The sequence below is a fragment of the Grammomys surdaster genome, unplaced genomic scaffold, assembly GCF_004785775.1.
Source record: "Grammomys surdaster isolate TR1022 unplaced genomic scaffold, NIH_TR_1.0 126187, whole genome shotgun sequence".
NCBI lineage: Eukaryota > Metazoa > Chordata > Mammalia > Rodentia > Muridae > Grammomys > Grammomys surdaster.
Genome location: NW_021620993.1, coordinates 6,212,064 through 6,228,446, shown reverse-complemented (window position 1 = coordinate 6,228,446; position 16,383 = coordinate 6,212,064). Strand labels below are relative to the sequence as shown.

The 16,383-nt window shown below is 48.4% G+C and overlaps 1 protein-coding gene across 3 annotated transcripts in view; it reads right to left on the bottom strand.

The window, feature by feature from the left end:
• Window positions 1–4,766: 4,766 nt before the first annotated feature.
• Fam53a (family with sequence similarity 53 member A) overlaps window positions 4,767–16,383 on the bottom strand; it is a 32,042-nt gene continuing 20,425 nt past the window's right edge. For all 3 annotated transcript variants that reach the window (XM_028758261.1, XM_028758258.1, XM_028758260.1), the window contains exons 6-7: window positions 14,425–15,188; window positions 4,767–5,288 (exon numbers count right to left, since the gene is read on the bottom strand). In XM_028758261.1, the coding sequence (XP_028614094.1) occupies window positions 4,977–5,288; window positions 14,425–15,188 (1,076 nt within the window). In that variant the 3' untranslated portion in view covers window positions 4,767–4,976. The remainder of the gene's footprint in view (window positions 5,289–14,424; window positions 15,189–16,383) is intronic.

Genomic DNA, 16,383 nt, shown 5'->3' with positions numbered 1-16,383 from the left:
TTGCTCTTCCAGATGTCCTCAGTTCAATTCCCAGCACCCACATGGTAGCTTACAACCATCTACACTGTGATCTGGTGCCCTCTTCTGGGATGCAGGTGTATATGCAGATAGAGCACTCATAAATAAACAAATCTTTAAAAAGAAGTGGGAGGAGAGAAGGAGGAAGAGTAAGTATGTCTGTGCACCACTTGTGTAAAGTGCCCACAGAGGCCAGAAGAGGACACTGGAACCTTTTTGAACTGGAGTTATAGACAGTTGTGAGCTGACATGTGGACGCTGATGACCAAACCCAGGGCTTTAGAAGAGCAGCCGGTGCTCTTAACCTTTCCTTGCTATCTCTTGAGCTTTCTCTTTTTAAGGTTTAGTCTCTCTTCCTCATTAAGCAAATGACCACTGTTAAGCTAAATATCTCCTGGGTAAAGATTAGGAGCTAAGAATAGGGTTGGGTTTTTTTGTTGTTGTTGTTGTTAACTTTTTTTAATTTTTTATTTATTTATTATATGTAATAAGTACACTGTAGCTGTCTTCAGACACCCCACAAGAGGGTATCAGATACCATTACAGATGGTTGCTGGGATTTGAACTCATGACCTCTGAAAGAGCAGTCAGTGCTCTTAACCACTGAGCCATCTCACCAGCCCCGTTGTTAACTTTTTTTTCTAAAACAGGATCTTACTGTGTAGCCCCTGCTGACCTGGTTGTCAGTGTCAGTGAACCAGTGGCAAACCTGTTCATCCTGAGAGCTAGAATTACAAGTGCAAGCAACTGCCTGCAAGTTTTTCATGTTTGAAAGGTTGAGAAGGAAGACTACTACTACTCAGGAGGGCACCTATGGAAGGTAAAACCAGAACACTATCTGATGCTTGAAGAAAAAAAAAAAAACAAAAAATAAAAATAAAAACAAAAAACACTTGCCATCCTTACTTTCACTTCTCAAACTGGAAACTTAATCATATGTTCTTGGTTTTCTTTTCCCTAGTGCAATCACCTGGCATTATAAATCCCCTTCTATATACAACTTCATATGCGTCTTATGAATTCTGGTGTGCGTCCTCTCCTCTAGCACCTAGTCCTAAAGATTTTTCTGGGGGGTTGGTGGGTGGTTGTTTTAATTTTGGGTTTTGGTTTTTAGAAGTTTTCTTGTTTTGTTCTTGTTTGGTTGGTTGGTTTTGTTTGGTGCTATGGATGAACCCAGAGCCTTGAACATGTCAGGCAAATGCTCTGCAGCCAAGCCGTGCCCCTCGGAGGTGAACTAGGCCAGGACTCAGTCACCAGGCCACACCTCGAAGTCTCTCACTGGGAGACTCTAAGCCATGTCATTTGCCTTGTACTGGAAGATTCCAGGTCAGAACTTTACTGTCCTTCACTGGTGGATTCTGGGCAAGGACTCTACTGCCCAGCCCTGCCAAGGCCCTCACTAGAGGAGTCTAGACAAGAGCTGTCATGGAGCCTTGCTCTGTTAGTTCTAAATGTTTTTTTCAAATTCCTATTATTTCTTCTTTGACCTATGAGTTACATAGGTGCATTTCTTGTGAATATTTAGAATTTATTTTATGTGTGTGCCTGTACACATTTGTGTATGCCACTTGTATAGGTGCCTTCGGCCAGAAGAGGGTGTTGGATGCCCAGGAGCCAGAATTACAAGAAGTTGGTAGACACCTGATATGGTGCTGGGACTGAACTCAGATCCTCTGGAAGAGGAGCAAGTGGTCTTCATGGCTGAGCCATCTCTCCAGCCCTCTTATCAATTTTTTTACAATGAAGTTTTTGTACCTGTTATGGACTTATGGTCAGGTAGTTCTGGATAAATACCAACTCCTTGGCATGTGTTGATAGATCCTCCTGGTTACTGACTCCCCATGCCTGAAATGCTTTGACTTCCCATGTGAGGAGCATCACCAGGGGATGCACAGGAGCTCAGTCTGCCCTTACCACTTACCAGAATCCCCCTTGGGAGAGCAGATTGGTGATTTTTTTCTCCCCTGTAGTCTGTCCAGTTTTGTCATGGCATACAGCTTCTGAAAACAGCTACATCTGCGGTTTCTTCCTATTCACAGGAGATTTTAGTCTACTCTTATGAGTTTAAACCCATTATTAATATACTATTATGTCCCCAATCCTGTTTTCTCCTCTGAAGTCCAGGTCCCCTCACTGCAGCCAGCATCTGAAACGTGTCCCTTGCCCAAAGCCTTTGCACCATCTGTTTCTCCTGAGCAGAAAATGCCTCCTCAGATGCCTCCCCCGCAAGTCAAGAGCAGCACCCAGTGCCCAGTGCCCAGTGCCCAGTGCCCAGCCAGGTAATAGTGCAGGGCACAAGGATGACTGAGACCAGGTTTTCTAGTGAGCCTCCAGAGGTGGCTGTGCCTGCCAGGTCTGGGTGAGGGCCACACTATGTCTGGGATCCACAGCTGTACCTACACCAGCAGGACCTGTTCCACCTGAGCCTCACATGGACAGGCAGGAGGTCTGGGCCCATGAGAGAATACTCCCTGTGGAGATGGCACTCCAGATGTAGGAGCCAGCCACGCAGAAGCTGGAAGCCTGAGCAGGTTCCATAGCAGGCTGGGCAGAGAGAACAGCTGCCAAGGTATGCCTCTGTCCCTCACAGCAGGAAGAGTCAACATCTATCCCAACAGGATTCAAGGATAAGCAGGCTCAGGCCTCTCATCTAGTCTGTCCATGAAAAACATTAAGTCTAACAGACTCCAACATACAAATGCCTGAGACATCATATAGGTCAAAATCCACATTTGGGGACAGAGGTTGACTAGGGAAATAGCAAGGGTGACAAATGGGGAAAAGGGGTTTAGCTTCAAGACATAAAAGGGCTGGAGAGATAGCTCAGAGGTTAAGAGCACTGACTGCTCTTGAAGTAGGACCTGAGTTCAGTTCCTAGCACTCACATGGTGCTAACAACTTTCTCTAACTCCAGTCCCAGGAGAAACTCTTCTGACCTCCAAGAACAGCAGGCACACATATGTTGTACAGATACACACGTAGGCAAAACACACAAATATATCAACTAAGTAAGTGATAAATTTAAAAAATAAAGATACGGAAAGCTCTGGAGACGGAAGTCATGCGACTGTCTTGATGTTACTGAACTGTGTACCTAAAGCAGCAGGACAGTTACCAGACAGCAGCTCTGAGGATGCTGGGAAATTGGCCTCACTGAGGGGTCTTGGGGGTAGAGGCAGGTTGTACTCCCACATGGGTGCTGGCTGGGTTGTAGCCAGCAGCTGCTTAACTGCAGTCAGAGGGCAGGAAACAGGGCACCTATGCAGATCCAGGAGGGCACCACGCAGGCTGAGAAGTTAGGACAGGGAAGAGCTCAGAAGCCCAGAGCAGGAAACAGAGGCAACTGGGAGAGGGTGATAGGGAAGGACAATAGAGGGCTTTGGAAACGGAAGAAATGGTAGACAGGCCCAGTCGCCTCTGTGAGGTCTGAGTTCTCTAAGAACTAAAGAAAAGCCACAGGGTCTATGACAAACAGGCAAAGGATGACAAGTAGCCCCACCTGAGCTTAAGTATATAGCTACTTGGGCATGCTGATGGGACATAAAGTGAACCTATTGTCCCTGCAGTCTTCCCCTCCAGTAGGCCAGGTGGCTAAGAGGTCCTCGTTGCCATAGAGTGATGTTCTCCGGATGACAGGCCAAGGAACGGGCGCTCTCAGACAGGATTCGAGTGGTCCACAGCAAGGGAGCCAGGACAAGCATTATACGGCTGAGACCAGGAGCCAGAGAGGGCAGTTCTCAGTGCTAGGCCACAAGCCTGAGTCCCTGGTAGTATGGAAACTCATCAGCCCTGGGAAATATACTATGCTGACCAACTGGTTGCAGAATTATCAAGTCACACTGCTCAATCCTTGGCCTGAGTGACTTCTGAGTAACACATGCTGGGATGACGGGCATTAAACAGACCAGGCTGTTCTAGAACTAATTACTAGAAGCTTTGGTGTAGTCATACGAACTAGCAGAGCCAAGGCTTGTCTCAGAAGGCTCTTCAGATGCAGCCCAGATTAAAACAAAACAAACAAACAAAACAAAAATCAAAAAAACAAAACAAAAAAGAAACCCTCAGGGACATCAATGGAAAGGAAACCTTGAAGGTCCTGTCAAAACTATGCAAGTCAATGTGTCAGACAAGAACCACTGAGCACAGGCTCGTGTGGGTGCTGCTGTCTGCTAGTAGGGGGAAGGGGCTGCCGGCGTAACACTGGTTCCCAGTCACAGGAAAAAAGGTAAGAGATCCTGAAAGCCAACCCCTACATAACTTGATGTATGCCTCCGATCATCTGAGAGAAAAGCAGGACTAACGTCAATCTCCTTTCATAATTTTCTTGGAAGAATAAAAAATCTCTCCAAAGATGTTCATTTCCTGTGTTATCACAAAGCCCTTCCTCATAATGCTGTTCCCTCAGTGAACATCCTAGGGATTAAAATCCCTGAAGAGGTGCTAGCCATGTTGCTAGAAGCATCACTTTTGGGGACTGGTAATGGCCACTTCATGTCCCAGAAGCCCAAAGCCACTAGGCTACAGAAAAGCAGCCTCAAGATTCAGCCCAACCCAGCCAGCACTTCACTATCAGAAAGCTGGTGGTTCAAGCCAGCAGTTTGCCAACTGCAGATATCAAAGACCAAGTATGCAGAATATCCCAAGCTCTCAGGCTGTGATCCCTCCCCAGGGAGACTGCAGACCATCAGCCCCAAGGTTGTCCAGCAAATCACACTCGATTTTCACAGCAGGCTTCTGACAAAAAGAGAATCTAGGCAGAATCGTGTTTAATAGAATGCCCTCTGAAAACCCATTTCAAAATAGAGAAGCTCTCCCAAACTGTAGAAGCCATAAAAATGCAAAATACTTCTTTAGGAAAAACTGAATCAAAATTACGCCTCAATTTTCAAAATAACACACAAGTTATTTCCACTGGTCAGGCACCAAGGTGACAGACAGCAACCACTGCTCAGCCAAAGTCAGTTGTTCTCAATCTGCTCCAAATCCAGGTCGCCGTGGTCCAGTGGGAAGATGCCCTCCTCTCCTGCACTGTCCCAGTCACTGGGGTCTCCACTGCTCCCATCTTCGCCTGTGCTGGCCTCTGGCTCCCCTGACACCCAGACACTGGGGCTGGCAGGGCCAGGCCTAGGAAGCCTTGGGCTAGAGCTGGGTGTGATGATGCCCACGAGGCCCTGTGAGTTACACGGGGAGGACACGACAGTCTTCGCCTGGGTGTCATCCTCATCATCTTCATAGTCCAGGGAGCAAAGGCTCTTGGAGTTTTTTAAAGTCTGCAATAGAAAACACACCGGCTGAAGGCATTTCTGGTAGGTAATGTGCAAGACAACATTGTGCCTGCCTATGAGGGTGTCTATCCCATCCCAGTCACCAAGCACCAGTCACAGCCCAGAGCTGTTTCTTGGACTCTGCATCTCATCCCTGGCCTCATCAGAAACCAGGGGTACAAGAGCTCCCATAGTGCCTGCTAGGCAGTTTCTGGGAAGCCCAGCATGGACCCACCAAGACCAGAGACACCAGATGTATGAGTCCCTAACACCTACCTGGAAAGCCCCTAACGCCAGAGACCTCAGAGAGGGTTGCATCCCAGAGCCTGCCTTGCTCTCAGTAGACAGACTATCCAGGAAGATCCTCACATACCCCATCTCCAACACCACCCAGTCATTCAAAAAAGGCTTCAGGCAAGCTTAGCCAGACCCACATACACACATGGTTCATTCCTCAATTCCTAGCTGCCTTGATCCTGCTTCCCGCCCGCTGTCCACTCTCATTTTCTCAAATACAACATTTGGAGAGCTTTTCATCCTAAAACCTCTATGTCAAAAACACACAAAAGGCGCCTCTACCTACCCTTGTCCAGGTATGCACTCTGAGCCTTGCCAGCATCGTGGGCTGCCTCTAGCATATACTAGCCAAAGCATACCCAGGTCACAGAGCCATAAGAGCCAGCTGAGGGGCTGTGCTGTCTGCATGTCCTCTGTAAACTCAACTACCAGTCTGTGCTCCAAAACAGAGTTCACCCAACTAAAAAAGACTTGCCTACTCAGAGGGCCTCTTATGTTGGGCTGTGTCCTACCTTGTGGCTGGGATGCCTGGAGTGTTGCCTGCATACTGCTCAGGGAAAGCAAAATGCAGTCCGTAATGGGAGTGCTCAGTCCATGTTTCCCCAAGTGGGAAACAGCAGAGTCTAGGACAACTGTGTGGTTTCCAGTCTCTTGAGTACCCAGGTATTGCTGGTATACTGCTGGGAGTTAGGACGGGGTAGGGGTGGGGTCCTGTCCATTCCTCCCCTTAGAACATCCTTGAGCCATGCAGGAAGTGGAAGGTAGGGAAGCGGAACCCAGTTTGATTCCGAGTGAATGCTGAGAGTATGTGGAGGCTGTAAGACAGAAGGCCTTCTCGAGGAGATTTAGGTGCTGCTCTTTATGAAGGCCTACCCATTGCTCTGATTCTTGATGAAGAGACTACTCTTGCTTGTTCAAACTGCTTTATTTGACGGTGGATGTGAATACATATGCCTTATTCAAGGTGACTCAGGGATTAAATTTAAATACCTGTTTGTCTTGGTCCTCTCAGTGAGGTGTCATGGTTACGTGTTCCAGAGCAGATAGTTAGGCAGGGAGTTGGTCCTACATGGAGTTTGGGTTCACTTAACCTTCCCAGTTCTGTCTGGTGGCACAGTCCACTTGCCCCACAACCTTAGACTGCTGCACATGTCTCTTGGAATTCATCCCTGTCCTGAGATGCACATATGTTAGGGCTACACACAGCACCTGACTTTGACATGGCTAGGCCTTGTTCCCTGCCACTTCTCTGGTGTGACCTTGTGTTCCCTAACTTCAGTGCTCAGTCCCTTTCACACACCCCTGTCTATGTCCTCACCACAATCCCCATCAGGCTCTTTTAAACTGGCCTCTTCCATGTGCCACTATGAGGAGTCTAGAAGGTACATGGGTACCAGGAAAGCAACACAGATGCCAGGACACAGACCATGCAAGCCACACTGGCCTTCAGAACATTAGCTAATCAGTTCTACAAAACAACAGAAAAAAAATCCTAAATACACCTGGAATAAGGACAGACAAAGTAGTACAGGGTGGCTTTAAACTTTCTATGTAGCTGAGAGTGGCCTTGAACTTCTGATCTTCCTCCTTCTATGTTCTGAATGCTGGAGTTTCAGACATGTGCTAACTCTTGGCAAAAATCTACTTTTTGACTAGAAGAGCCCTAAAAACAGGCCCATCACAAATGAACATAAACACATAAGCCCAAGGGACAACAGAGCTTCTTCCTTAGAGCTGTGTTTTATGGGAATTAGTTGTCTCAACAAGACAAATTACAGTATGTTTTGTTTTTATTGTTCATTCAACTATAGGAAGTGACACTGCTAGGCATGTGGCACTCAGCTATGTACATGTCTGTCATCGAGTGCTCAGGAGAGTTATAGAGCAGTAGGATCTCAATTTCTAGGCTCTCTGGGAGGGTACACAGAGAAACCCATCTCAAAAAGCAAAACAAAAGCCAGCCAACCAATTTGAGAAGCAATATTCCAAAAAGCAAACCCTTAAAGATATAAGCAGCTAGACTTTTGTCCCAAAATGAAAAGGAATAATTTATTTTTTTTTTACTCAAATCAAGATGACTTTGACTGTCACTGAACTAGCTGGAAGACTCTGCAGCTTATTTACTTCCTGTGGCCCTGCTAGACAGTGGAAACATCCAAATGCAGGACAGTAAACCCTAGGCATGCACCAGCAGTCCCAACAACAGAAGACATAAGCCTGCCTTCACCTCAGGACTTCTGCACTGGTCTGACATGTGTGAGAAAACACTGCTAAACCCCACTGCCCTCTGGGTCAGATCAACAACAAGCAGCAGCCTCTGATGGTCTCCTCTATTCACAGAGAAATAACTGCCACTCAACAAAGAACCCGACACAAAACTATCATCCCTGAGAAAACCACCAATCAGCCCACATGACTCGAACTGACACCATGCCCCAAGGAAAGCCCCAGCACCTACTGCCACAAAAAGAAAGAAAGGAAGGCAGGCAGGCAGGCCGGCTGGCCAGGGTGCTGCCCATGCCAGGAATCTTCTGAGCTGAGTGAAACTGACATATCCTGTTGTATCCAGTTACCACTGCAAACATCACCATGATGAAGCCAGGGGGATTCTAGACCACCACCATCCTACAGCTATCCTGACACTGCTGCCACAGGCATCCCAGAGCTTTCCTCTCCACATGCTGAGAAAGCCACCTGGCAAATAAAGACACCTAAACCTGTGTTCACAAGCTCTAACTCCTGCCAGCAAAGCTACTCCACAACCAAGGTAGAGCCAGATCCTGAGCCAGGTGGAGCCTGGCTAGCCATGTGTGTGTCTGAAAGACCCTAGGAGGCCAATAAACATCAACAGACATCTGTACACATGCAAGAGGGCCTTCCTCAGGTGTCAGGGAGGGAAAGATCACCCTGTCCCAAGTTACAGAGGCCCAAGGGATACATGGAGCATTGATGCCTTGGTAGATGACAAAGACACCCTACAGTGTCTACCCTCAGCTCTGTCCAAGAAGAGAGGTCTACTCTCAGGAAAGAATTAATTTCAAAAATGGACAAGGTTGTAAGAACAGTGGGGATAAGGGAAGTGAAAACGCCTTACCCCATGTGCAGAGGCCAGGTTCCAGAAGACTCCACATCCCAGGCAGAAACTGACAGTCTTCCCAGGGATTCAGACACTAAAGAACTAGCCAGAAACACCCGAGTCTCAACACCAGTCTATACCATAAAACTAAAAAATGGGGTGTGCTCAGACCCTTGTGTCAAACAGGAGTGAGCAGCAGGTACTGCTAAACACTTGATAACACCTCACCTGATGACATGCCAGAACAAGCACGGGAGGAAGCAAGCTGTAAGGATCGGAGCGCCCCCACACACACACACAATGTTCACTCTCTCCCAACAACGTGCAGAGTATCCACAGAGGTAAGACATCCCTAGCCCTCCAAAAGAATCACTGGCGCAGCAGAGTGGCACCAAGTAGACAGGAATGGGTATGAAGGGCTCAGAGAGGCCCCAGCGCCTCAGCACCACTGAATAAAACAGAGTAAGGTGTACTGGTAACAAAGACAGGACAGAACAGAGCCAGCAAACTGGAAATTCGAAAGGGTCATCCCAGAAGTAGATGCTCAGCCACCAGGCAAGTGTTGGAAGAGTGGCCTGAGGGGATGTAAGGGTAGAAATCTACAATAGGTACACAGGAAAGCTGACCACCCTGGACATAGTGATCCATAAAACCCCACTATAGACTAGGGAAAAGGCAAGCCTGGTACCCTACCCACAGCCACACTCCACAGAACACAAGGCAGCTAGCTGGCTATTGCAGGGAAGATGATGGGACAGGACTTTCCTGAGCGGAACAGCTGTTTCAGAACAAGGTAATAGCATCTGGTAGCCACACACCAGTCAGATGTAGCCACAAGAGCCCAGCATCAATGAGCAAAAAAAGGACAGGGATTAAAAAAAAAAAAAAAGACAGCAAAAAAAGAGGAGGCTCCTTGGGCGTGGTATCAACATGCTGGGTCTGTCCTGCAATGAGCTGCTTTATAAATCTAACACATTGGTGGCATGGTGTCCCACAGAAACCTCACTCTACAAAATGTGAAATACGTCACAACTGATCTCCCCACCTCCACCTTGGTTTTTTGAGACAGGGTCTCTCCCTGCATAACCAACCCTGGCTGCCTGTCTATATATAGACCAAGCTGGCCTGGAATTCTGGGATTCACCTGCCTGCCAAGTGCTGCAATTAAAGATGTGCACCACCACAGACACAGTTTAAACAATCTTAAACTGTGAGACAAACAAACAAACAAACAAAAAAACCTAACAGACAATCCTGAAGTCAACACTAGCAGGCAATGAGGAGGTGTGGGGACCATTAGCTGACAGGGACAGAGAGGGAGCAGACAGAGAAGATGAGGCAAGGAGAAATGTGGAGCCAGTTTATGATGAGGCAGCTTCATGCAGACAGGTGAGGGGAGTGAGGTGGGTGAGCATGCTCACCCATGGGTGGCAAGTCTAAAGATACAGCCTGCCTGCTGGACCCGCTGCCTGGTCATCTGAATGCAATCCTCCTTGTGAGGGAGGGGAAGCCCTGCTCTCAATGTTTACACTGAGGGTCTCTAACACAGACAGTGCTATAGACAATGGGTAGGGATGACAACTGTGCCCCTACAGTACTGCATAGCTGTCAAAGATGCCTAGGCTATATAACCCAAGCTATGGACAGGGTTTGGCCCTGTGAGGCCCCAGTGACACTCTGTTCATTAAAAAGGCAACCAAAGAAAGCACTGTAAAGTGTACTCATCACTGGGGAGGGGGGCACAAACATTCATTATTTTGCTTTTAGTAGTCTCAAATGCTATTTCAATTTGAAAGACTCCGATAGTAAGATTAAGAAGATGGTAGCTTCAACAATATAAAAACACAGGCCTGTGCCTCTGTACTGTTGGCTGCACCGTCAAGAGTCTGCCACTAAGAATGTGTCAATGTCAGAAACAGCATGCACCTGTCAGGTAGAAAGCAGAGTTTCAGCCCTAATGAGCAGGGTACTGACTCCACCCCCAAGATATCTTAGTTGATCAAAATCTAGAAAAAAGTGTAAAGTCATTGTGAGGGAGGTACTTAAGAAAGAATGCTTGGGGACTGTGAAGATGTATCAGTCAGTAAACACCTGCCACAAAGGTCTGAGGGCCTGAGTTTGACATCCAGCACCTATGTAAAACAAACAGGCATGATGTTACACACTTGTAATCCCAGCACTCAGACACAGAGGGTCCCTGGGCCTCCAGCCACTTGGCCTAGCCAAACTGGTGAGCCCAGGTCCCAGAGAGAAACTTAGAAACCTTGTTTCCATTAAAAAAAAAAAAGTTAAATTAGCATAATCCCTAACTGTATCATAAATACTTGCCCTTATACCCACAGATAAGTGTAGTCCTCACCCTTCATCCAAGACACTTCTCTACAACAGATAGAGAATCACAACCAATTAAAAACACAGAGCTGGGGCTGGTGAGATGGCTCAGCGGTTAAGAGCACTGACTGCTCTTCTAGAGGTCATGAGTTCAAATCCCAGCAACCACATGGTGGCTCACAACCATCTGCAATGAGATCTGATGCCCTCATATGGGTGTCTGAAGACAGCGACAGTGTACTTACATATAATAAATAAATAAATCTTTAAAAAAAAAAAAAAAAAAAACCACAGAGCTGTGGAGCCCAGCCCAATGGACACATTTACAGAACAAGTCCCTCACAGGGCTCAGGGAGCACTGTGGAAGATGGAGCAGAAAGACGACGAGCAGTAAGAGACGAAGGATCAGGAACTCTGCTGTGAGACTGTCTCCTACTAATGTCAGAAAGCATCAAGTCTCACCCACAGGACTGCCTAGACATGAGCTAAACAAGGACAACATGCCAGAGGGACCAGGCAAAGACCACAAGGTCTCAAAGTACACAAAGAACTATAGGAACGTGTGTGCAAATACATATATGCACATAACAAAAATTAATGAAAAGAAGAGGCCATGAATTTGAATGAGAGCAAGGAGGGATATATGGGAGGGTTTGGAGGGAGGAAAGGGAAATGATGTAATTATAATCACAAAAATGAAAGAATAAATTAAAAAATAAAAAATGGTGTGGAAGATGGGTATGGTGGCAGACAAAGGTCTTTAACCCCAGCACTTTGGAGGCAGAGATAGGCAGATCTCTGTAAGTTTGAGGTCAGCCTGGTCTACACAATGAGTTCCAAGACAGCCAGGGATACACAGAGAAACTCTGTCTCAAACAAAATCAAAAACAAAAAATGAAGTAGATGATATTACTAAGGTTGACTTCAGGATTCCGCATGCACCACTCACATGAATATCCACCCATAAATACAAACAGAAATAAAAATAAAAGCACATACACAAATATACACACACACACACAAAAAAACCACCGTACTGCTAGCCTCACCCGGGTCCTGTACTACTCCCCCGTCCCTACATCATCATCTGTCTGCATAATCCTAGGTGTTTTAGCCAGTGCCTGCTCAGTACACAGGGCCTTACCACAGCCACTGCAAGGCAGTCCTTTAAGCAGGTCAATGTGGTGTATGTGGTCTACATGACACTCACAGAAACCAGGTCCCATAAGACATTGCAGTGTCTCCTCACCAGCTTTTCAGATCATCACCCACTCTAGAAAGGCCAATGATCAGGAGTCACTAGAGGGAGCTGGGAAGCAGCTCCTGCAGCCAAGTATGACCAGAACCCTCCTGCTGAGCCTCCTGTCCCATGACCTGAAGGGACAGAGAGGCAGCACAGCTGAGATGCTTCCAGATCAACTGGACTCACCTGTTACCAGTAACAGCTAAGGATACAGTAATCCTGGCCTTTGAGTTTAAGCTACAATGTGATGTGGGGACTAAGTGGAGGTTGACAAGAATAGCCTCCATGTCAGGAACAGAGGACATCGGAGTCCTGAGGCAGAAAGCCGGGGAGGGGAGGGAGAAGGAACAGACCAGAGAACACCCAAGTGACAGCCGCTGCTCAGGAGGAGTACCGAACAATGGAACAGAGATGAGGTGGGGCCCCTCAGGCACCCTACCTCCACAATGTCCATCTATAATGTCCTAGCACCAGCACCACCCTAGCCAGATTTACTTTCCTCTACCTCCTTAGGAATCGAGTGTTCACAGCATCTCCAGAACAGGACTACCCTTGGACATCAGCCCATCTTTGTTATGAGCCATTCCCGTCCCCAAAAGCACCAAGTCAAGGACTTCTCTGCTAGCAGCCCCATCCTATGCTGCTGTCCCCCTGCTACATGGTGATGCCACAAACCACATCCATAGCACTGGCTAGCAGGGAAAGCCTGGGTATCCAGAACTATTGCCAACTTTCCAACAGTCAACATCACACTAAAAGCACCACCACTTCCTTTCTATCAGCCCTCTACAGTCATACCAGAAAAAATGGGCTTTCAACACTCACAGCCACCAGCAAGAAGCTTCTGGAAAACCTCTAAGAGTCAACAGTCACATCAGCAGGGTGCACAATAGGCATCTGCAGAGCCAGGCTACCTCCCACAAGACTGGGACTGCCAGACAGGCTTCTCCCAAACCTGGTGGCAGTGGCTGACCTATCTGCACCGTCCCCAATATGGACTGAACAGAGACACTAAAGCAGCTCTGCTAAGGACAGTCTTGACCTGTCCTAACCACCCACAACTCTGAGTCTGACATGCATCCATAGTAATGCCTAGAGGAGACAAGTCAGGAGGAAAGCCCTGGGACAGGAATGGACAATGAGGAGTCTGAAAACTCCCAATGCCAGTCACCCAGAGAAGAGACAACACTGCCTCCCCCAATACCCACAGTCCTGGTTCCTGCAAAATTACCAGCGTGCCATGCCTTAATCCCAACATTCAGGAGGCAGATGCAGGCAAATTTCTGACTTCAATGCCAGGCTGGCTGGTCTATATGAATTCCAAACCAACCAAGACTCCAAAGTGAGGCCCTGGCTGGGGAAAAAAGCACGAGGGCTCTATTACTTCTGCTCCTCCATAACAACCCAGAGGGGAGTAGAGTGGCTGGGCCCTACTCCAGCTCTCACAAAGGGGCTGAGAAACCCTGCCCAGGCTCCAGATGCATGTGAGGAGACATGACCTCCTAGCCTCAGCAAGACCATTCTCACTGCTCTCTCCCCACTGGCAGCAGTCAGCACCTCTCTGGGATCCACATGAGAGCAGGCAGTGGTATTGCCAGACACAATGGTCTACTACACCAGCTAAAACCTTCCCTCAAAACCAAACACCTCCAGGATGTGCCAGGAGTGTCAGGGTGAGAGGTCACACACTCAGATACCTGCTGATCTCTGAAGGAGGCACAGCTCAAGCCAACAGCTCTGGGTCCTATAGCCATCACAAGCTAAGAGACTGTGTTTTCAGTGGTGCCAGAGACTGTGTCAGCCTCCAGGAATGGCTTTCCCCTTTATAAACAACTGCCATCCCAAACTGTAGTTAGGGCTCCTAACAAATGAGGCTGAATCAAATGAAACAGCTCAGTTGAAAACCCACACTCAGTCCCTCCTTGTCCTCTCAGAGCCCAGGGTCCAGGACACCCATGTGGGGGCTCTGCCTGTGGGGTATGGCTAAGGTTTTTGAGGTCAGCTGAAAAAGGCCATCCTCACCAACCCAAGCTATGCCATGTTCCCTGACAAGCTGGCCTTACACAGCATCTAGGCTCAGAAGAAACCAGTCAAGTAAGATTACAGGAGTGCTGGCCACAACCAACCTCACTTCAAGACAATATAAGGTAAAACATAGGCTTCCTAAGCACCCAAGAACCAAGATGTGGCCTCACCCGTGTCATTTTCAGAAAGTCCAAGGATGGGCGCGTCCACCTGGCATCCTCCTCCCGTCTCCGCTTGCGCCGGACCCTCCTCCCATCCAGTACACAAGGCTGTGAGCGGCACCGGAGCAGGCCATGGTGCCGGCCTAGCTCAGGTGTGGAAGTGGGGGTGCTGCTAGCTGAAGGCAGACAAGTGCCTGCATCTACAAGGTGCTCTTGTGAGAGGGAGAGCCGGCGCCTGGAGGAAAATGGGCAGGGTCCTGTAGAAAGACAGGGTGGACCTGAGCTTGTACTGCCCTCACTGCCATCCACAAAGCCACTGCTGGCTGAAGCTGGCCGGGGTGTCAGCAGTGAGGTAGGGCCGGCAGGTGACACAGGCCTCCTGGGTAGGCCAGGGACTAGACTGCCCTGCAGGGTAGGGTTGCCCAGACTGCTGCAGCACTGCAGTGTGGCACTTCCGCCACTGTTGCACCTCCTCTTAGAGATGGGAGTCCACACCTTGGAGCTACCAGGGCGCCATGGGGAACGACATCGCGCCAGCTCCTCTGGTTCCGACAGGGACCGGCAGTGTCGCTTAGTTGGTGGTGCTGCAGGTGGCCCTGTGGTCTCATGGAGGTCCAGGAAGTGGCTCACATCCATGGGCCCTGGAGATTCCAGCTGCCACTTGAGACCTTCGGTATGAGACACACCATGTGGGCCCACTGAGAAGGAGCCTGAGGCTGCCTGGCTTCCAATGGGCCATCCTCCATGTAAGGCCTTCCAGGGACTTTTATCCACTAAGGAAACACAAAAGTGTGGGAAGAAACAGGTGAGCAATAGGGAACCACCCTGGTGCCTCCCTTCCCAGGCTCATGGACAAACTATACCACTGCTGGACAAAAACAATGCTGGACAAAAACACCACTGTTCACATGGGCCACTGGAATCTGAATGGCCAGGCTTCACCTGGTCCTTTTTTGTTATGTTTTTGGTTTTCTGAGACAGGATCTCTCCATGTCGTCCTGGTAGTCCTGGAACTCACTCTGTAGACCAGGCTAACCTTGAAGTTATAGATCCACCTGTCTCTGCCTCCCGAGTTCTGGGTTTAAGGGCATATACCACCAAACCTGGCTTCACCTGGTTGTAAGGCGTTGTCTCTACCTATTTCCTAAAAATAATCTGATTCTGATCTTACTCTCATTTCATTAATACACTGTGTCATTATAATGCTTTACCACTATCCCTGGCCTGTCTCTAAAGACAGATCTTTGCCACCAAGAGCCAAACAATGCTACTTCTTGGAAATAGCCTCGTTTCTTAATGACCCAAGTGGACAGCCAGTCTCAAATCTTCTTACAGATAGAGGATTCAGCTGAGCCTGGGTGTAGTGGCTCGCCCCTGTGGTCCCAGTACTTGTGAGGCAACTGCAGGATTGATGAGCATTTGAGTTTTACTTTGTGTCTGAGATACACAAGGAATTCCTGCCTCAGACTTGGCCTGGACATCTGCCTGCTGGACAGCGGACTGACATGCTCAACTCTCTACTTCTTCGGCCCTAAAGCAAGGTGCTGGCAATGTGCCTTGGTGGCTGGTCGTCCTGTAAACCATGTACCCAAGCCATCACAGGTAAGAGCAGCATAAGGAGTGTTTCCTCTGTCTCTTCCATCAAATCCATTGAAGAGGATTAGGAGTCCTTAAGACATCTGAGCCTAGACTGTAGCTCACAAGACTCAACACCCTAGGAGCTAATACAAACCTACTTTCCTGGGGCACAGCCTGCATGACAGCTCTCCACATACCCAACCAGCCTAGTCCAGCTCTGCTCTGGTCAGCTTAACCACTCAGTACAGCTTGGCACCCAGTGCATGAGCTTCTCAGAGCAGCCATGGCCCTAGCCCCTGTTCCTCTTGTTGGCTGTAAGGCAGCTCTCCAGCTCTCCCTCAAAGAAGTGCAAAGTCAGGTATGTGTGTGTCTTCAAATGGAGTCAGCCCA